Source organism: Panthera pardus, unplaced genomic scaffold, assembly GCF_024362965.1.
Source record: "Panthera pardus isolate Hobbes unplaced genomic scaffold, ASM2436296v1 HiC_scaffold_16, whole genome shotgun sequence".
NCBI lineage: Eukaryota > Metazoa > Chordata > Mammalia > Carnivora > Felidae > Panthera > Panthera pardus.
The window spans coordinates 93435388-93457650 of NW_026526721.1; the positions used below are offsets into that span (position 1 = coordinate 93435388).

General features: G+C 42.0%; 1 protein-coding gene across 8 annotated transcripts in view; it reads right to left on the bottom strand.

The window, feature by feature from the left end:
• Positions 1-621: 621 nt before the first annotated feature.
• Positions 622-22263, bottom strand: part of TMEM212 (transmembrane protein 212) — a 53016-nt gene continuing 31374 nt past the window's right edge. For 4 of the 8 annotated variants that reach the window (XR_008422511.1, XR_002083982.2, XR_002083981.2 and 1 more), the window contains 2 exons: positions 13839-13898; positions 12569-12620 (listed from right to left, as the gene is read on the bottom strand). Coding sequence is in view for 2 of the 8 variants with exons in the window: in XM_019463177.2 (XP_019318722.1) it covers positions 2157-2177; positions 12297-12620; positions 13839-13898 (405 nt within the window). In the remaining 6 variants the exon portion in view is untranslated. Of the gene's footprint in view, positions 1059-2033; positions 2178-12296; positions 12621-13838; positions 13899-22263 lie in introns of those variants that run through there. The other 4 variants (XM_019463178.2, XM_019463177.2, XR_008422510.1 and 1 more) reach the window with 4 other exon arrangements.

Sequence of the window (22263 nt, forward strand, 5' to 3'; positions counted from 1 at the left end):
TTGGTGCCATAGCAGCTGAAACTTTAATTCTTGATAAAATGCCCAAAAGTCACCTTAAACCCTTTCAAAATAGAGACGGATGCAAATAAGAGTGTAGAATGGAAGTAAATAAATAAATAGCCAGGGCACTCAGTCCTGGCTCAAAATGTTCAAATAATATTAAAATTAATTCAGGCTCTATACTGATAAGTCCCAGGTCCAGAGCTAGACATCTTACAGCTTCTTAGGTGACAGAGGAACATATGTTGATTGCAGAGCTGAGGTCTGAGTGGTACCTAGAGGACTTTCAGACACCAGCAATTCAGTTGTGTCTTCTGGAACATATTGTTTAGCTTCTCTAAATATCATATTTTTCCATGATATGTCTAAAATGTTATGTCTATTCAGGTAAGGTCATGATCTTGTGGTCGGCGGGTTCGAGCCCCACATCAGACTCTGTGCTGACAGCTCAGAGCCTGGAGCCTGCTCTGGATTCTGTGTCTCCCTCTCTTTCTGCCCCTCTCCCACTCACGCTCTGGTTCTCTCTCAAAAATAAATAAACATTAAAAAAATTTTTAATGTTATGTCTAAAATTTTCATTCTGTACTTGTGCATTCTCAAATGAATGGACTCCGTAGACACTGATATTCAAAGGCATCTAATAAATGTGTCGAATGAATCAACAACACTAGACACTGTTTTTGTCCTTGTGTTTGATTTTCTGCTATGTGGTTTACCTAGATAGTGTCACTGAATTCTCTCAACAAGCCTAGGAATCAGCTCTCCTCATCAGTTCCATCTGACCAGGGAGGAACCGAGGCCATTACCTACCTAAACTGACCAGAGGTCTAGGATCTGAATCCTGGTGTTTTTCATTCTGAAGTCCTGCCTGCTTTCCATTACACTCCACGGGTGCTTCTCAAACTTCAGCATGCATCAGAATCACCTGGAGGAGGGTTTCCCAACACAGACTGTTGGGACCCAGCTCCCAAATTTTCAGTTCATACAAGTTCCCAGTGATGATGCTGTTGCTGGCATAGGAATCACATTTGAGAACCACTGTGCTATATTATTAAGACCTGTGGGCATAGAGACATAGAGACATGTAAGAATATATGACATAGAGAATATAAGAAGCAAATCTTTGGCCAGATTAAAAGAGACCTCTTACATTTTTTAAAAAATGATTTTATTGTTGACTAATCTCTATACCCAGTGTGGGGCTCGAACTCACAACCCCAGGATCCAGAGTTGCATGCTCTACTGACTGAGTCAGCCAGGTGCCCCAAGACCTCTTACAGCCACCCAAATAAGCTGTGTCTTCTCAATTGAGAGCCACTCAACTGCTGAATGGGGTTGCCTCTTGGGAATGGTTGAGCTGTCAGGGGCATTTAGACCTTGGGACATTTGTGAAAAGTTGGCCAAAAGGACAGCTATGGTCCCTTCTTATTTTATTTTATTTTTTTAAATTAATTAATTTATTTTGAGAGACAGAGAGTACAAGTGGGGGAGGGCCAGAGAGGGAGAGAGGGGAAATCCCAAACAGGCTCCACACTGTCAGCACAGAGCCCGATGTGGGGCTTGAACTCATGAGCCGTGAGATCATGACCTGACCCAAAATCAAGAGTTGATGCTTAATAGATTGAGCCACCAAGGCGCCCCAGCTATGGTCCCTTCTGACTATTAAACTGTCATGAGTGCCATAGACAACTTATAGAGAAGCGAGGAGGGAGGCTCATTCTCCCCTTGCAGGAGACCCTTCTCATTATGGCTACTATTCTATGTTTTAATTGTGTTTGCAGATCTACAGTTGCTTTGGTAATGGCAATGAAGAAATGCTGGGCAAAATGGTTGCTTAATTTAGGTAATATAGAATTATAGTTTAATGAAACACTAAACACGGGCAAAAGGCATTTAAAGAAAACATTCATTCACTGCAAATTTGTATTTCAGATTAAAAAATTTTTATGACAATGATGATAAAATTTCCATTTTAAAAATCATAATATGTAATCAGAAAAAAACAAGGTTAATAATCTGAAAGGCATAAAATGTACAATTATCTCAACTTTTATTTTATAAGAACACAGAAAAAACTGTTTGAAGATGAAAATTATTTTGTATTTCAAAATAATGGTCACAAGTATAACAAATTTAAGAGGAACACTGCTTCAAATTTATTGTCCATTCTTTTGACCCTAGAAGAAAAAAAAAATAAAGTAGTGTTTATTTCTACAATTTATCAAAGAAAATAGAGTGTCACTTCTGACATTTAATTTAGCCTTTTTTATGTCACAGGAACCCAATGAAGGATGACTCAAGTAACAGCACCATGGTACCACTTAAGGATTTAAAAGGAATCACCAGAGAGAACAATATTGGTGATATTGGTGAAGGGGGATGGCAGAAAGATATAAAAAAGAAATATATGTGTAATAAAATATCTGGCATAAGCATAAAACAGTTCAGAAGAACCATTACTTTTGTGGGCAGGGACTGTCTAAGGAAGTGAGGAATCTCTCTGTTGAATATCTTTTTTGGTCATTTGTTATTTGTTTTGTCTGGTTTGGATTGGCTTGGGGCATTTTGAAAATTAACAGAAGGTTAAAGGGTTCTTTCTAAAATCTTTGAATGAGAGCCAAGAATTTAAATTTGATTAGAACTAAGAGGAAGAAAGCAAACATTTCTTGAGCAACTATCAAGGGCCAAGTCCGTGTAAGGGTCTTTGTAGTAATTATACCATTTCACTTTGCAACATGTGGGGTAGGTGTTATCTCTAGGGCTCAAAGAGGTTCAATATTGATTTGCTCAAGGCTACTCAGATGGTAGGTGACAGAGGAAACAATTATACCTCAAACTGTCTGACTTCAAAAGTACCATGACTTCTCAGGATCTCCACATACCATAAATAATGCTGAAAGCAATTCTTCAATAAGGCACTTTTCCTTGGTATGGAAGTTCATATCTACTTTTCCTCTGTATTCCTTCCTGGAGCTCTGTTTTGGAGTCCATGACCACAGTAAATTCCTGCATGTTGTGTGAATTGCTTTTAAATTTGAAATATTCCTGACATAGAGTGAGGTAAGATTTTAGCTCTGGCTAGGAATACGTAAACGTGGCATCTAGTATTGCAACCTGCTACTCTCCTGTCTTCTGAGTCTCCCAGTCCCACCATTTATCTCACTTTAGTCAGTCTCCATTCTCAAGGAACACATATTCTTGGAAAGGAGCTACACACACATGAATGTCACATAGAGGAGCGTGGCTGTATCTTGAGTGTGAAGGGGAGTCACGGAAGGATGTAAAGCGGGAAAGTAACAAGAGCACATTGGAACTTCAGAAGGTTCAGTCTAGAGCCTGTGTGGAGGATACTTCTCAAGAAAGACAAGATTGGAAGCAAAGATGTCTGAGTGAGAGAAGATGGAGGGCTGGACCAGGGCCACTTGATCAGTACAGAGAAAGGGGGACACAGTGAATAAGGGGTGTAGCTGCCAGGATATGGTGATCAGCTCAGGTGGGAGGAGTCAAGGATGATTCCGAGTCTCAGGCTTGTCCTGAGTGTCACCAGGACTGCTGGCAACTGAGCTGGATTTACAGGAAGAAGAGCAGGTGTTGGGGACAAGGAAATGATCAGCGCCATTATAAACATCTTGAGTTTGATGTGTCTGTGAGACCCCCAGGAGAGTGTCCAGAAAATAGTCAGATGTGGAACTCATTAGAGGAGGAGAAGGAACTGGGCTATAGACATGGATGTGTGAGGTATCAGCCCAAAGGTGATAACTGAAGCCACCAGCCTTTAAGGATTCAGCAGAGCAATGGAGCCATCAGATAGATTGGAAAGGAAAAACCAAGGAGAAAGGAAGAAAACCAAAGCAAATTGTCCATGGAAGTCAGAGGGGAGAGGATTTCATGGAGAAAGTGGTCAATAGTTTCAAAGGTTGTGAAGAGGTCAAGGAAAATGTGGATTGAAAAGACTCCATTGGGCTTGGCTATGTACAGGTTGCTCATTGGCAGCCTTTGCCATAAGAGTGTCAGTAGAAGAAACGAAGAGATAAGTTGTTAAATATGGCCTAGATTGAAACTGTTCTTATAGCCTGTGCTCTTCAGCACTAGGTTTATTATGAACTCAAAGCAAGGCATCATTTGGATCTGGTATGTAACCAACTAAAGCCATGGAGTGTCCAGTGGCAAGCTTCAGTACCTCATCGAGTTGAACCCCAGGAAGAAGTCCTTTCGATGCCTTCTATTAGGTTCTTAAAATGGCTTTTTATTAATGACGGGCTATGAAACCCTAAATGATAAAAGTAGGACTCACACATTAAATCCAAGGACTCTGTCTTGTCTCTCATGGTCAAGAAATCCCATGGGGTGCCTGGGTGGCTCAGATACTCAGTCTAAGTATCCGACTTTGGTTCAGGTCATGATCTCATGGTTTGTGAGTTTGAGCCCCTCATTGGGCTCTATGCTCACAGCTCAGAGCCCGGAGCCTGCTTCAGATTCTGTGTCTCCCTCTCTCTCCACTTCTCCCCTGCTCACGCTTTCTCTCTCTCTCTCTTTCAAAAATAAAAATAAACATTAAAGAAAAATTAAAAGAAAAAGAAACCCCTTTGCATCTTCCTGAGCTCTTCCCTTATTCCTCATGCTAACTGATACTAAGTTCTCTTGATTGTACCTTCTAAATATCTTTCAAATGTTTCACCTCTTCTCCATGTCCACTAACACTACCTAATTCAAATCTCATTATTCCTCATGTGGGCTCCTGGTCCTTCTGGTGCAGGTGACATTTCCCCTCAGTCCCTGTAAGTCAATGGGGGACCAGAATATGTCTTGCTCATCCTTCTGTCTCTACCCTTCGGCTTTTAGCATGGTATATGGCAAATAATATATGTTCACTAAATGTTGAGGGGCAAGTATAAATAATGAGTGTTGTATTTAGGGCTTTGGAATCAGATTCCTCAACACGTGATAGGAGGGAAGTCATATACTAGTGAACACAAGATACTCCTCTTGTCAGATAGGTACTAATTACCATCCAGCGCTTAGCAATTCTATTGCTTTAACTAGCAGCGTTCTTTCTTATCCATGACACTAGGTTAGTTACATGAAATAAGAGGAGAAAAACATTTGGAACAACTTTTTTGCACATAAACTGGAGTTTAAAACTCCTTACTTATTTGGTAAAACAATGGTTAAGTTCTGCAACTACACAGATTGGTCTAGAGGGTATAATGCCAAGTGAAATAGGTCAATCAGAGAAAGACGCATACCATACAATTTCACTCCTGTGTTGGGTTTAAGAAACAAAATGAACAAACAAATTTAAAAAAGGGACAAATGGAAAAACAGACTTTTAAACACAAGAACAAACTGGTGGCTGCCTGGTGGCTTGCCAGGGGGAAGGTGGGTAGGGGAACGGGTCAAATAAATACAGGGGATCAAGTGCACAGAGAGTACACTTATCTTGATGAGCACTGAGAAAACACATAGTATTGCTGAAACATTATATCATACACCTAAAATTAATGTAACATGATATATTAATTTTGCCTGAATCATAAAAAAAGACAACCAACAAGATAATTCTGGTTGGTTTGATATGACAGACCGAATACTGAGCAAAGAAAGTTGTTTTCCCAAAGTGGTTAAAGCGATCTATAAATCTGTGACAACTCTCATATCCATCTTGATTGTATAATATTGCTAGTGCATATTCCTTCTTTTTTTAAAAAAAATTCTAATGTTTATTTTATTCTTGAGAGAGAGAGAGAGAGAGCAGGGTAGGGGCAGAAAGAGAAGGAGACACAGAGTCTGAGGCAGGCTCCAGGCTCCAAGCTGTCAGCACAGAGCCCGATGCAGGGCTCGAACCCACGAACTGTGAGATCATGACCTGAGTCGAGGTTGGACACTTAACCGACTGAGCCACCCAGGTGTCCCTGGTGTATATTCCTTCTTGAGCTAGCAGGGTAAAGGCTATGTGGGGTACCCCAGCGACACATCAACATGGCTTAGGACAGGTGAAGAGCCACCCCTGGTTGCTGACAGTCCTCCCTTCTGAGTGTTAATCTTCCCCAATGGAATAAAGTTTTATTTGAAAATCACAGACCGAGACCGATCTGGAAAGGTCTTTGGACGTGGCTGGCCAAGCCCTGTGGTGTTAGAGATGAGGAAGCTCAAGTCCACAACTACTGATGTGTGCAGGTGTGAACTGCTGCCTTACCCACTGTCCCTGCTGGCTGGTAGGGCCTGTTTGGGAGGGAAGTGACATTGTGTCATTCCTCAATCCTCATAGCCTTGATTGCGTGTCACCCTATTACTTTGCTCGTGGGTCTCTCTCTTCCTTCCTGGGGGAATGAACTCAGGTGCCCAGTAACAGCCACTGCATATTCTCTTCGTTAATTAATACAATGCAAAGTGTCCAGCCAACATTGTTACCTCCCTAAATGGCTTTGTGCTCACATATGGGCACCATTTCAGTCATTCTGACATATTCACTAGTATAAATTCAATTTTCTTTGTTGAAACCAAATTTATATGATTATAGAGAATGGAGGTTTCTAACTTCTGCTCAAGTTTCTGCTCTTTTAGAAAGCAAAAATTTCTTCTGTGTTTTAAATATATATCTTATTTGTTTTAAATACAGCACTTAAAGTTTGTTGAAAAATATATTCATAATAATAACATTAAAAAATTTTTTTAATGTTTATGTATCTTTGAGAGAGTGAGAGAGAGGGAGAGAGAGAGAAAGGAGACAGAGCATGATCAGGGGAGGGGCAGAGAGAGTGGGAGACACAGTATCTGAAGCATGCTCCAGGCTCTGAGCTGTCAGCACAGAGCCTGACGCGGGGCTTGAGCCCATGAATTGTGAGATCTTGACTGGAGCAGAAGTCAGGTACTTAACTACTGAGCCACCCCAGTGTCCCCATAATAATATTTTAGATTAAAAGTAAGGAGCAAGGAAAAAAAAAAAAAAACCCTAGTAGGATATTTTATATTAAAAGATTAAATTGACTGTCAAAAGGAAAATATGTTGATACTCACAATGATTATAAAATAAAAACTGACAAAAGGCAGTTTTCAGGTTACCTCCTCAGCTATTTCTTCTGCTTTGACAAAATATCAAGCTTATTTTAATACATCACAATAGACACTTCCCTCTCATTTCCTCTCTTAGCAAGTTGCTATCACCCTTGGCATCATCTTGCTGATTAAATGAAATGAAAATATCCTGGAAAAAATAGCTTCCATTTCTGATATGTGAGTTAATTTTTGTCTGTGAGAAACATAAGAAAGACTGTCTACAAAATGCATGCTTATGCAAAGCCACTCGGAGTCTGTAAAACTCTCCAAAAGGTGTGGCTCAGCAGGGTGGAGCCTGGCCTCCAGACCCTTGGAGACAAGGAGCGAATCCTGACTCCACATGGCAGGCTCAATGTCCTCATCTGTGAAAGGGGGAGAATGAGTTTTGCAGTGTTGTGAGGAAGAAAGGAGGTAAAGCACCTGACAAGTAGTCACTGCCCAATAAATAGACCTACAATCACTCTGCTACTACTCACCAGCATTATTATTCCAGAGAACATAATGAGATCAAAGGAATGCTAATGCCCTGGATTGCAATTATTTTTCTAGATTCTGACTTTTCTATCGACCAAGTTGAGGAGACCACATAAAGGAACTCGTGAGGAAGAAATACAGTGCATTCTGACCGCTGTGTAGTCCTACTTGAGGTTTTACTTGGATCTCCCCAAGGGGATTTAGTTCCCAGAAGCACCAGAAAGACCTTGGTGTAGCCCAACATGAGGTCTCGGACCTTTAGGATGAGAGTCATGGATGAATTTATGGCAAAACACATTGCTATTGCTGATGATGCAGGGTACATCCGCTAGAAGATTTGAAGCCAATATATTTCTGCAGATTTGTCTTGTGTTTAGAGGAAGACGGTCCTCCACTGATAAATATTCTGTCCTCATATGTTTTTTCACTGTTTCAAGGGTTTACCTACATCTTTTATGGGAAGCAAATATTTCTCAATTCATTGAGAAAAAAAAATAAAACCATCGTATCACATGTTAAGGGGGAAAATATTTTCTTTCTCCTTTCATTAAAAAAAACAAAAAAACAAAACCCCAAACATAACAATGGATAATGAAAGGAAAACAGAGGGAGCCATTCCATTCCGTGGGGGAGGGGCGGAGTAGCTGCAGGGGACAGCTGCAGCACGTCTGGCGTCCCAATTCTTTCCTTTCCCATCACTTTATTACTTACTGGACCAAGAATGTAGACAATTTCGGCTATGGTTGTTTTGCGTTTTAGTTTCTCAACTTAATCTTATGCGGTGCTCCTTTGCCCCCTGCACTGAGTCCTAAGCCCACAGGGTCACTTCATGGTGTTTCATGTAGCCACAGAAGCGGGGACTCTTACTCCTTTTCCAGCTCCAGCTCCTCCCATGGGGCCCTGGAAAATTTGGAAGGGCTTGTGGTCTTAGCTTGGGCCGCTGTAACAGACTACCATAGGCTGGGTGGCTTAAACAGCAAACATTTCTCACCGTTCTAGAGGCTGGAAGACCAAGATCAAGGTGTCAGCTGATTCAGCAACTGGTGAGAACCCTCTTCCTATTTGGCAGATGGCCACCTTCTTGCTGTATCCTTATGTGGTGGAGAGAGAGAGGACTCTGGCCTCTTCACCTTCTTATAAGGGCATCGTGAAGTTAATCCCATCATGGGAGCTCTACCTTCCTGATAAACTTAATTATCTCCCAAAGGCCCCGCCTCCTAATACCAGCACAGTGCAGGGGGGGAGGGGAGGAGGGAGGGGGGAGGGGGGAGGGAGGGGGGAGGGGGGTTAGGGCTTCAACATGAATTTTTCAGAGACACAAACATTCAGTCTGTAGCACTCATATAATGCTTTTATCAAAATCATCATAAAACAAAACCCTTTATGCCTCTTTCAAGCATTTCTCACTGTGGTTTTAGTTGGGGACCAACTGACTGCATACGCACACACACCGACACTGTGTGACCCTCAACCAGATGCTATCTACTGTTAGCGTCTTCCTCCCAAATCACTATGTTGAAGCCCTACTCCCCACTGCGATGGTATATAGACGCGAGTCATTCGGGAGAAAATTAAATTTAAATGAGGTCATGAGGATGAGACACCCCCCACGAAGGGATTAGTGTCCTCGTAAGAAGAGGACAGAGTTCTCTGTCCAGGAGCAGGGCCCAGGGAGGACAGTGAGGTGACATCCACAAGCCAGGAAAAGAGGCCTCAGTGAAGATCGACCTTACTGGAAACCTGACCTTGGGCTTCCAGTCTCCTACACCATGAGAAATAAATGTGTGTTGGTTAAGCCACCAAGTCTCTGGTATCTTGTTATAATAGTTTGAGTTGCCTGGGATGCAAGGTGACTTCAATTCTCCTAAAGTGAAAAGGCACAGGGAAGAGAGAAATGATGAATATGGTGATTCCTAAGGGACTGTTTGATAAATTTCTGAAAACATGTTTTCAGACTTACGGAAAAACTCTTAGAAGTGAATATTTTCTATCATGAGATTGACTATTACATACATGAAAAAAAATGATTTTATTCTCTAACACAATACAATTTCCCCCAAATCTTCCTTTAAACTATCACTTTCTTCTTTCTTACAAATTTTCACAGCTTTTGATTTTCCCGATATTTACATACATTTACATGCATAAATATTCCTGTATTTACATATGCATATTTACATTGATACATTTATGAAAGAAGAGTAAATCAGCAGCATATTTTACAGTATTCATATAGCTTTTAATAAATTTATAATTTTTAATAAAATTTTAAAAATATGATTTGTCTCTTCCAGCACATAGGGAACCTAACATCAAAACTCTCTGGAGGCTCATTAAATGCAGAATCACCATGTAGAATTCTATATCCTGACCAGTGATCTGCCATTTCTTCTGAGAAGGTTATATGTTTTCTAGAATTTTGACAAACAATACATTATTTCACTGCTGGAAACTGTGCCTAGTATCACTGAGATCTCTACATGGTAACATGGTAACAAAGGTTTGCTCAAGCTGCACATGCTCCTTGTGGGCTCGGGGAGGCGGTGGTGTATTTATTAATACAGAACCTCATATCCCATTATGTCAGCCACTCATCCTTGCTAATGAAACATGATATGCCACCACCATGGATTAAGTGGTGTCAAATCATCCAAAAACGCTCACCAAAGATTTGCTGCTTGTTAAATTTATCGAGAGCTTTCACCCAAACTCGTGCTGCATTTTATGCACATGGGAAAACTGAGATTCTGTCCAGAAGTGACACTTAGAGAATCCTGTGCTAGGAAGAGAATTTTTACCAGAATCTCTTGGGGGCATGTGCTAAAAATGCATATTCCCTGCCTCCAACCCCTGAGTTTCTGCCATAAGAGTGGGCCGGGATGAAAGCCAGAAATCTGATTTAATAAGAACCCTGGGTGATTTTGATGTTATTGATCCACATTGAGCAACATGTTGTAGTTGTGTTGGATCTTGCATCCAATTTAGAAATTACACACTTAATTTAGAAATCACTTGTTTTGAGCAAGATGGGCAAAGGCAAAATTCTAAACTTAGAGAACTTTGCTTTGTTCTCAATGAATTTTTTCTCTTTCCAGGAACTTCAGGTGGCTTCACTATTGGGTTTCCATGAGGCTGGCTTACCAAGCTCTGGACATAATTTTTCATAGTTTTCTCGCTGACCTCCATCCATTGTTAAACTTTAGGTGTCATGCCCAAAGATGGCAGCCAGATGTCTGATGCCAAGGAGTTATGGGTGGCTAACACTTTAATGTGTAGTTCTCCTGGGTTTATGTTCCTTTTAACAAAAGGGCTCTAGGAAGTTGGGATAGTCCCCACAAGGGAGAAATTTCAAATACTAAACTTCTAGATGCACTGGCAGTACAGCAGGGGAGGTCATTTTGGTCTACTAGCCTCAACTCTCAGTGGGCCTCCTTGCAAAATCAACTCTGTTCCTAAGAATGTACAGGATTTCCTTTGCAGACTTATGTAGAAGTTGAAAGGACAAGACTGACCACAAAAGGTATTGAGAGTGCCAAGTTCTTGTCTTCCAGCTTTGCTGATCTGTGCTGATATGATCAAACCGGGAAAAAAATTGGCTAACACAACTCAAATTCACCTGACCTTAATATAAAATTAACTTGAATTATCAAGCGAGTATAAGAGTTTGCAGTGGGAAATACCTCTTTCCAGGAGGAGGCTGTTCAACCCACAATGGAGTGACCCATATCAGATGTAGGAATTTGGAATCAGAAATCACTTGTACTGTTCTCCCAGTTGATCCTGCTCTAACCCTCCTGGAGGCCAGAATTATGCATCTTGATGTCTAGCAAAGGAGAGAGGATACAATGTGGGTGACGAGAAGCCCAGGATAAATCTGAACTGTTAAGAAAAATAGCTCTGGGTTCTGAATCTGGTCCTCATGCTCAGTGGCTGTGTGATGTTGGGCAAATTACATAATTCTTTTTATTTCTTTAATATTTGTTTATTTTTGAGATACAGGAATAAATCATGAGCAGGGGAGGGGCAGAAAGAGAGGGAGACACAGAATCTGAAGCAGGCTCTAAGCTGTCAGCATAGAGCTTGACGTGGGGCTCATACAGACAAGCCGTGAGATCATGACCTGAGCCGAAGTTGGGAGTATAACCGACTGAGCCACTCAGGAGCCTTCAAATTACATCATTTTTTAGCTATAGTCTACTATGTGTGAAATGGGAAGGACACTGATACATAGTAAACATTCAGTTCATACTTCTATTACTATCATATTATTAATATTCTTCAAAAAATTTTTTTAATGTTTATTTTTGAGAGAGACAGAGGGGGAGAGAGAGAGAGAGAGAGAGAGAGAGAGAGAGAGAGAGAGAGAGACAGTGTGAGCTGGCCATGGGCAGAGAGAGAGGGAAACACAGAATCTGAAGCAGGCTCCAGGCTCTGAGCTGTCAGCACAAAGCCCACCACAGGGCTTGAGCCCACGAACCGTGACACCATGACCTGAGCCGAAGCCGGATGCCCAACCGACTGAACCACCCAGATGCCCCAAATATTATTAATATTCTTATTAGCCATCTTAGAGAAAGTTAGAAAGGTAAATTTGATGTTGGTGTATATCAGCCTCTTTGCTGGAGTAGAAGTAGAAATAGTGGGAAACGTCTGATTATAAAAGATACAGTGATAAGTAAGAGAGACAGATCAGGCACTAATATGGCAGACTTTCCATTTTAGCATTCAGGATGGAAAAAACTGGTTCCCCCTTTCTGAAAACTTACATGTATGTGTCTATTCCAGATAAGTCCTGCAGAAAGCTTGATGAACACTGTCAGGGACACACAGAACATGGCGAAGCTCAGGCACAGGTCGAAGGCTTGAAGCGTCAGGTGGTACGCTTCATAGTGTGGTGGGTCCACACAAGCTGAAGGGAATTTTGCATACGGAAAAGGGAAGGCAACTGCATAACCGAGGTAACCGGTCCCTGCAATCCCTGAAAACGAGTAGAAGCAATATGGACCAAGGAGAGCAGATTCCAAGGCTATCGCAAAATGAAGTGGACATCCCATAATGCTTAGAATCACAAAGGTGAAACTAGCTTCCCACTGAAAATAAAACAAAAATAAATTGTTACTTTGGAAACTAGACTCTTCAAAAGCTTCTCAGTGATGTGGAGAAAGAAAGCGTTGTTGGATATTAATCTCTTTTACTGGGAAGTGAAGGAGAAATGGGTTACAATTTTCTCTTTAGGCCCTTTTATTCTCTTCTTGAATCTACACTCTGCGAGAATAACATATCAGCCAACTGAGCCAAAAACTAATTGAATTCCATTCAACAAACATGTGTTTATTTATCTTCTATCATGTGTTAAGAGCCAGCTTACGGTGGGAAAAAGATGAATACCAGAATCCCTGCCTTATCCTAGGACCTTGCTAGTCAGGGCATGGTCCATGGTCCAGTAGCACTGACATCCCTGGAAGTTTGTTAGAAATGTAGAATCTCATACCTCCCCCAGATCTACTGTATCAGAATTTACATTTTAACCAGATTCCCAGGTGACTCACACTTATTTGAGCCATGGGAAGATCTATGATCAGAACAAAGTAGTCTTTCTATATCCTGGGATTACTTGGCTCCCTACTATTGAAATGCAATATATCATAGACTTCCCATCCTTTTTTTTGGGGGGGGGAGAAGTAACAGAGACAGTGGAAGGACATCCCAAGCTGAGGAGTTGAGACTTAAACATACATTATTAAAAACAGAGGAGCCTATAGATCCATTTATTCAGAATGAAATTTGGGAGCATAACATTGGTTCTGTCCTCTCCAAATTGGAATACTTAAATATTTACAATAATCGCAGGAACTTGTAGTAAGTGTTTGGAGAAGAAATCAGATATAAATTATTCATTTAAGGGGCACCTGGGTGGCAGTTGGTTGAGCGTCCAACTCTTGATTTCAGTTCAGGTCATGATCCCAGGGTTGTGGGATCAAACCCTGCATCGGGCTCTGTCCAAGCTGAGAGTGGAGCCTGTTTGAGACTCTCTCTCTCTCTCTCTCTCTCTCTCTCTCTCTCTCTCTCTCCCTCTCTCTCTCTCTCTCTCCCTCCCTCTCTCCCACTTGTGCTCTCTCTCTCTCTAAAATAAAAATAAAAAGTATTCATTTAAAGCCAGTTTATTACTGAAATCCATCATAGTAAGGCATCAATCAGAAGGAACTCAATTATAATCGGAAATCACATTCTCTATGTTCCATCCTGAACTGGTAGAGGTTTGACCTTCAAACCTATTCAACCATCCTACTGAAGGTCTATATATTTACCAGGTATCTCTTGGTCCACTCTTTGTGAGCCACCAGCAGAAGTATACCGGTCATGATGGCCTGTGAAAAGAAAATGGAAAAATAATATCCATGATAGAATGTACCTCTGGAAAGAGTTCAATCTGTCTCACGGTTTGACAACTTTATTATGAACTAGAAAGAACAGCAAATGGCTAAATGGATTTATGGCTCTGATCTCTTCCTCATCTGGGATGACAATGAAGAAAAAAGCCATCAGTGTCATAAAGACATGATTCATACAAGCTCTTTTTTTTTTTTATTTTCTGTGCTGCCTTTGCCATTGCAATTATAACCTCCCCTACTGTAAGGTGTCACTGCAATAAAAGCTTGGCTTTATAACCCTTGCCATATGTTTTATTTTGATTAATTGTCTATCATTCATCTTTCCCACAAATTGCTAAAATTACAAATGGGAGGAACCGGAAAGGAAATGTGTCACAGAACCCTGAAAACTTGCCCAGCAACAGCATTATCTTTTACTCTTTGCTTTTCTTTTGAGATTCAGGAGCCTCAGCCTACTGGTGGGATGCAAATATGTGATCTCCGTTTCTCAAGTAACAAAGATTATAATTAGAGTGAATGCATGGCGGGACATTAATTGTTCTGGGTGCACTGGTGTTCAGCTTTTCAAAAGTTTTGTTTTGTTTTGTTTTTTAATAGCTTCCGTTGAGGGAAAAAGACCCAAAGTGCAGAATGAAAATAGTTCAACAAAGGAGGGAATGGTGTCAGGGCAATATATAATGAAAAAGAAAAAAGAATTCTGGGCTCATCTTTGATTCAGCTCCGGGTCTGGTGAAGGAGACCTTTTGTGGTCACTGAGCCTGGAAACTGCTTATTCCTGACCCATAAATCATTTGTTCCTGGTCAGGGAATGTTTTGAGGTTGAGAGAGACAACCAGGAAGAGACGTGCCTGAAACCAGATATAGAATGAGGGCAGGAGTAAAAGCAGTTACGAATTAGGTTTTTGACAGAGAAATAAACATGACTGTATATATAGTATCAACAAATTTAAGGGGGTGGAAATCAGAGCTTCTACCAATATGGTTTTGTGATATGCTGCTTTTGTAGCTTCTGTGTCCAGCCTGTTTTGTTTGTTTTTTTTTTTTTTTAGATCCAGCTTTTCATTTTCCTGGCATATTTTATTTTGAATGCCTGACTTGGAGAATTCAAGAGAGGTGGGGGAGAAGTATGCACATGTACATTCACACAACACTTCTCGTGTGGCTCAGGCTGAAATTCCAGACGTGGCATTGCCGCACCATAAAACTCCCGTCGATAAAAACAGAACCATCTGTAGTCGAAAGAGGTTGGCTTGATTCTCAAGAGGAAAGTTTCCAAGGGACCCTGTGGAGGTTGAGCCAGCATAAATAGCACAACAAAACAGAATTATTAAGAGCAATTGAACATTGATGTTGAGCCGGGGGCCAGTCTACGCTTTCAGAGGCAAAGGCATCCAATGGGCACGTTACTCCTCTACGGGCGAGAAACACAGGGGCAAACAAGAGAAAAGTGAAGGGTACACTCCTCTCCTGGTGTAACTCCAAGGAGAGAGCTGACATTATTAGACGCTTAGATTCCAGGTTGCCTTAACCACTTTGGCATGAACCGTTTCTTTCCTTTCAAAAGTTGAAAAATGCAGCCGAATTGCAGTCGCCTGATATTTTGGTTGTAGCTGCCAGCTTGAATTTTGCTTTGTTTACACAAAACTTTGAAAAGATCTTTCATGGAGTAGGCTGGTGTATGAATGCCATTCAGTAACTTGGGAAACCCACCCTGTGGACGGAGGTGGCTCAGGGGCGAGCACACCCATCTTCCCTGGTGCCCCTGTCCAGCATGCCTGCGAGACAGAGGGCGGGTGTCCCCTGAGTCATAGCCTCCTGTTTTCTTGCTTTCTTTTCTTTTTTAAACTCTTGTATTTAGACAGGGAAGAGGGAAGAAAGAAAAAGGAAGAGTTTTGAGGGTAGGGGAGAGAAGTCAAATGGGAAAAGGAAATGTGAGAGGCGGTGTCTGAGAGGCAAGAGCTGGGCACAACAGGGCAGTTGGGTTTCAGAAAGGACCCAGAGGGGGTGCCTGGGGAGGTAGGAGCCCGGAGAGAAGGCCCAGTCCTGCATTCTGCTCTCTCTCTACTCTTCTTGGCAGGCTAGCTTTCTGCTCCACAGGCAGTTCCAGAGAGATTGCTTGGGGTTTGCAACGGTAGCAGCTAACACTCTGGTCGGATGATAATTGTGGGCCCTCCCACAGGCTCTTTAAATTGCCCCCTGTAAAGGACATAAAGGACTAAAGGTTCCCAGAAGCAGATGAATTGAAGGAAGCGGGGAGGCATCACAACAGTAATAGAAACTTTTAGAGGGATCACTTTATTTATTTATTTTGAGAGAGAGAGGGAGGGAGAGAGAGCCTGACAGCACAGAGCCTGACACGGAGCTCGAATTCACGAACCACAAGACCAGGACCTGAGCTGGAATCAAGAGTCAGATGCTTAACTGACTGAGCCATCCAGGTGCCCCTAGAGGAATCATTTTAATATGGGCTAATTTATTCACTTATAAACATCTGTTGTGAGTCTACTGCCAACAAGGGATGTGATAGGCACTCTGCAGATGGCATAATAGCATAAATTAACATTTACTGAGCCCTTACTGTATGTATGCCAGGCACTACACTAAACATTTTACATACGATAACTCACTTAATCCTTATAACGATGGAGATCTTCTCCGACTTTAAAAAGTTTATTTATTTATTTATTTATTTATTTATTTATTATTTTAAAGAGAGAGGGAGTGCGCATGAGCGGGAGAGAGGGGCAGAAGGAGAGAGAGAGAATCCGAAGCAGGTTCCACACTCAGCATGGAGCCTGACATGGGGCTTGATCTCACTACCACCAGGAGACCACGGCCTGAGCTCAAACCAAGAGCTGGAAGCTTAACCGACTGAGCCACCCAGGTGCCCTGATCTTCTCCTACTTTTTAGAAGATGGAACAGAGAGGATAAATAGGACAAGCAAGCTCACCAAGTAATAATCATACACACAGCGGCTCCAACTTTCATTGGAATTTGCAGTCCAGATGTGAAAGTAATGTGCGTATAAGAGTGTCCACAAAATGAGGCAGGAAAAGTGAGTACACTCCGTGTGAGAAGGGCCCAGTGACAAGATACCGCTTCCAGGGGGGATGATCGTGGAAGAAAGCAGCATGGGGGAAACGGGACCCGAAGCAGGTTTGAGGGATGGGTGTGATTTCAGCAGGAGATGGCAGAGGGAAGGGCAGTCTGGGCAGTGGGAGAAATGCATGTAAAGGTGGGAAGGTGGCAGCCAGGCTTGGGAAACAGTGAGACAGGGGCCTAGAGGGGCAGGAGCTCTGGTTCCTGGTAGAAAAGAGTAGGAAATCAGGCTTGAAAGCCACATGAGGCTAGGTTGAGAAGGGCCTCAAAATTCAGGCTAACATATCTCGGCTTCGTTTGGACAATGAAGCAACACTGAAGGTTTTTGAAGGAGGAGCTTGACTGACACAGCAGAGGTCTAGAAAGACAAGCCTGTGCTCAAGTGTGTGCTGGGTAGGAATGAGGTGAGGCCTAGGCGTCTCTGTCAGAATTGGGTCTTCAAAAAAAATTTTTTTTTTAACATTTATTCATTTTTGAGAGTAAGAGAGATAGAGCATGAGCGGGGTAGGGGCAGAGAGAGAGGGAGACACAGAATCCGAAGCAGGCTCCAGGCTCTGAGTTGTCAGCACAGAGCCCTACATGGGGCTCGAACTCACAGACTGCGAGATCATGACCTGAGCTGAAGTTGGACGCTTAACTGACCCACCTGAGCCACCCAGGTGCCCCATTTCTGTTCTATTCTATTCTATTCTACTTTTATAAATGCTGCTAGCTATGCAATAGATGGATTTTATGATTCATTAATGAATGGGTTCCCACAGTTTGGCTATCAAAGTCATGTAGGCATGAAACCTGGGTGGGGGTGGGAAGTGGTAAGGAGTTGAGGGGGAGGTGGTGCCCAGTGAGCATGAGAGGAAAGAATGGATAAGGATATGCCTCACGAGAAAAATAAAAGTTAGCTAGCAACTGACTGGATGCGGTGGGGTAGGAGTGAGGCTGAGGGTGGGTTGGTTTAGGGCACTGTTGTCAGAGTGGTCTTAGGACCAGCAGCATTGGCATCACTTGGAAACTTGTGAGACAGGCAGAGTCTCAGGCCTCACCCAGATTTTGTAAATAAAATTTTAAAAATGTTTATTTATTTATTTTGAGAGAGAGAGATAGAGACGAGAGAGAGAGAGAGAGAGAGAGAGAGAGAGAGAGAGAGGGAGCACGAGCAGGGGAGGGGCAGAGAGGGAGAGAGAGAATTCCAAGCACAGTGCAGAACCCAAAATGGGGCTCGAACCCTCTAACTATGAGATCATGACCTGAGCCGACTGAGCCACCCAGGTGCCCGGCCTCACCCCAGATTTCCTGAATCGGAGTGTACATTTTAACAAGATCCCCAGGTGATTCATATGCACATTACAGTTTAAGAAGCACTAGTTTGGAGGGAAGGGTTGAAATCAAAAGTCACTCTAGGGTTTGAAATCGAGTTCAAAGCCAGGAAAGTCTGGAGAAGAAATCACTGCTTTTGGTGGTGAGATGGTTTTTGGGGAACAAGCCGGGCTTACAGAAGTTTAGGATATCTAAGCGGAAATTGGCCATCAGGTGTTTGGAAATCTCAGGACCACTGAAGCTATAAGAGGCTTGAGTGATGATGGTACAATCAAGTCCCTTCTCTGACAGGGGAGGAAACTGGGACCTGCACGGGACGTCTTGCCCACCTTTCCCCAAGTTCCTGTCTCCAGGTAGGCTTCTGGATACAGCACTGTGGCTTGCCATTAACTAAGTCACTGGAGGGTGCCAAGCCACGTTTTCCGGGATTCAAGTAGAGCCCAGTCCATCAGGCACTGTGATCTTGCTGCATACTTTCTGGCAGCTGATGGCCTTTAAATAACCTAGTTCAGAAATCCTAGGAAAACTGCTTATCATGTGGCTATCAGAGTAGAGTGAGGAGAGTTCTGAGGACCGATACTTTGAAGAATTCAGAAAGTCTCAAATGAAGGCACTGAACAAATGCAAAGTTCTGTTCCGCTTGTAAAAATCTATCTTTTCTAAGTCTCCGAAGGGATATGGAGTCATTTGCAAAAGGAAATGTCAATAGGATTGAAATGCACACATTGTCTTTCCAGCAAAGGAAGATTCACTCTTCAGGCACATTGAGAAATGGGAAGGAAGGAAAGTTGTGGCACGAGTCAGAGACCTTTTGTAGTTGACCCCGATCAGACAGAGCTGTGCTTCACTGGGAAACTCACTAGAAAAAGAAAAAAAATCACATTGTTCCAAATTTAGACATTACTGAAAGAGTGAGCACTCTTATTGCTTTCCTTTTCATGACGATTTTGTCCTGCTTTAGTGTGAATACTGGCTTGACTTTTAGTCCTTGCAACCTAATGAGAGTTCACTGATATGATGCATTTTGTACCACCTGAGCACGGACTCATTCCCTTATTCAACCATATTTATCAAACAGTATTTATGGAACACCTAGTATGTGACTCATTCTGTTCCAAGTGCTGGAGGCACAGCAGTAAACAAAATAGAAAAAAAAATCCCCACCATTGTACAATATACATTTTGTTGGGAGGGGTATTAACAAACAATAAATAAATACATTATGTAGTATATTAGATGGTGATAAGGACCATCAGGAAAAGAATAGAGTGGGGAATGAGAGACTGGGGATGCCAGTTGTGGGAGAGACTTACAATTTTATTTTATTTATTTATTTTTTAAGTTTTATTTATTTATTTTGAGGGAGATAGAGTGAACAAGCAAGCAGGGGAGGGGCAGAGAGAGAGAGGGAGAGAAAGAATCCCAAGCAGGTTCTGCGATGTCAGGGCAGGGCCCAATGCTGGTCTCGATCTCAAGAACCATAAGATCATGACCTGAGCCAAAATCAAGGGTCTGATGCTTAACTGACTGAGCCGCTCAGGCACCCTGAGATTTACAATTTTAAATAGGGAAATGAGGGTAATGAAGGAAGGCATCAATGAGAAAGTGATATTTCTTCAAAGAATTAAAAGGAAGTTAGAGAATAAGCCTTGTGTGGGAGGAAGCTCCAGGCAGAGAACAGATAGTGCAAAGGCCCTGAGGCAAAAACACACCTTGGAATATTTGAAAACAACAAGGAGCCAGTGTGATGACTAAGGGAATGGAATGAGCTAAGGGAAGAGTGGTAGGAGATGGGGTCCCAAAGCTAACAGGATGGGGAATTCAGCCACTCGGCAGGGAATGGAATGGGGAAGTAAGCAGGCAGCAAGAGGTTAGGATCAAAGCGTTTGGACAGATATTGGGCACGGATGGGATTCAGGGCAGGCAGCCCCCAAATACGCCACTTTGGTGTATTGATTACTTTGAATTAAAGTTACTTAAGCAACTGGTGCCAGAACATTCCTCTGTCCCCCTGAAATCAGGAAATGAATTCCCCATGTGAAGGGTACCCTCCCAGCACCTGGAGGGTAGAAATTTTCCTCGCTCACAGCACAGACGAAAGGCATGGTATTAACTAGCGTGTGTGTAGAGCTTCAAAACCGGGGAAGCTCTTTATTACACAATCTTTGTTCAAATTTGGTCGTTCTCACTGAGCATCTTAGGGTTAGACAGCTCTGCATGGACTCTCTTTACCTACAAAATTCCTCATGTTATAGGTAAGGCAGTGTATAACTGGCTGAGTGAGGGTCCTGCTCTTGACCATATACCAAGAATGTCAGAATCAGGACTTGAGCATAGGCTCCGTCTCCCCAAATCCTACCTTTCGGATTCCAATTCCCTATGCCATTGGTCTCAAAATCAAATAGCCACCAACTAGCTGTATGCTGGAGACAGACCTTGTCATTTCTCTGGGAGTAACTGATAAAACAGATATTGGCATAGAGCAAATCTGTATTCAATAATTTGTGATCCTAATCAACTCTCAGTGTCTGCTGAATGTTCTAGGATAGGCTGCAGGGATAGGCAAAGAATTACAAGAAAGGAATACAGAGTTGGACTATAATTATGGTTTTATTAAACACTGGGTCAGTTCTGTAGTCAGAATTAAAAAAAATTAATAGAATAGAAAATATCAATTCATTTGACACAGAAGGTAAAATATTGTTTTTTTGAAGCTGTTTGTTCTATGTTCTATATATGTATCAAAATCTAACTACTTATCTAGAGAGAACTATATACATGCAACTATGTACATTCTAGGTCCTGGATGTAAAATGTTTTTTTTACTCTGGGTCATCAACAAAAAGTGTGCAAGCTGCTTGAATAAATGTCACTGTCATTTTTGCATTCTGGTAAATGTTTAATAACTGTTTCTTTGAATGAACGTATGGTTTCAGGTAGGAGATGGGGAAAAGAGCAGACCGGCAAGACTGGGAGGTAGATGTAAAAGAAAAAAAAAAGAAGGGATGCCTGGGTGGCTCAGTCGGTTAAGCGTCTGGCTCTTGATTTTGGCTCAGGTCATGACCTCACTGTTTGTGGGCTTGAGCCCTGCAATCAGGCTCTGTGCTAAGGGTGCAAAGCCTGCTTGTGATTCTCTCTTACCCTCCCTCTCTGCCCCTCCCCCCACTTGCTCTCTCTTTCTCAAAATAAATAAATGAACGTTTAAAAAATTAAGGAGAGAAAAGAAAAAAAGAAAACATCATCAAAGTGTTTCCTTGTTCAGTCCCACACTCGCACCATTTGGCTTTCTCCCATCTACTCACCATCCTTAAGTCCCACTAGATGGAGTTTTTAAAAATTGAGACCTTGTTTGTTTTTTTTCCCCCATTGTTAACTCAAGCATGTAGTAGGTTATCAATACATATTTACTTAATAAATAGATTAAAATGGTATTTTATAGCGTCTTGCTTTTAGGTGATATCTTAGTTAAAGTTAGATTTTTTAAGACTTAGAGTGTTGCCTCTCCCAAGACTGGCTACATTTCAATAGAAAACTCCTTCAGATCAAAAGGCTTTAAAGTCTAATTCTCTAGTCTCCAATGGTGAATGTCATGCATCACAGGAAACAATGAGAGAAGGATTTGTTGCAAGACTCTGTAACTCCTCTTAAATCATACCGCCATGGAAGACACCAAGTCACAAGGCTAGATGTGTTCATTTCTCTGACGCAGAGGGCTGGGGTACCTGTCTAATCCTTCCTTTGTACAGTCATTCAGTAAATAGACATGGAGCAGCTACTTGGTGCCTACTTATATTTGCCACATGCACACTTGCTAATGAACTGTGAAGTTAGTGAAGTACATCACCCAAATTCTTGAATTATTTGCAGTTCAAACAGTTGCGTGCAAAGAAAAATGTGGGAGAACTAAGGTTTGGGGCTTGCAAATCC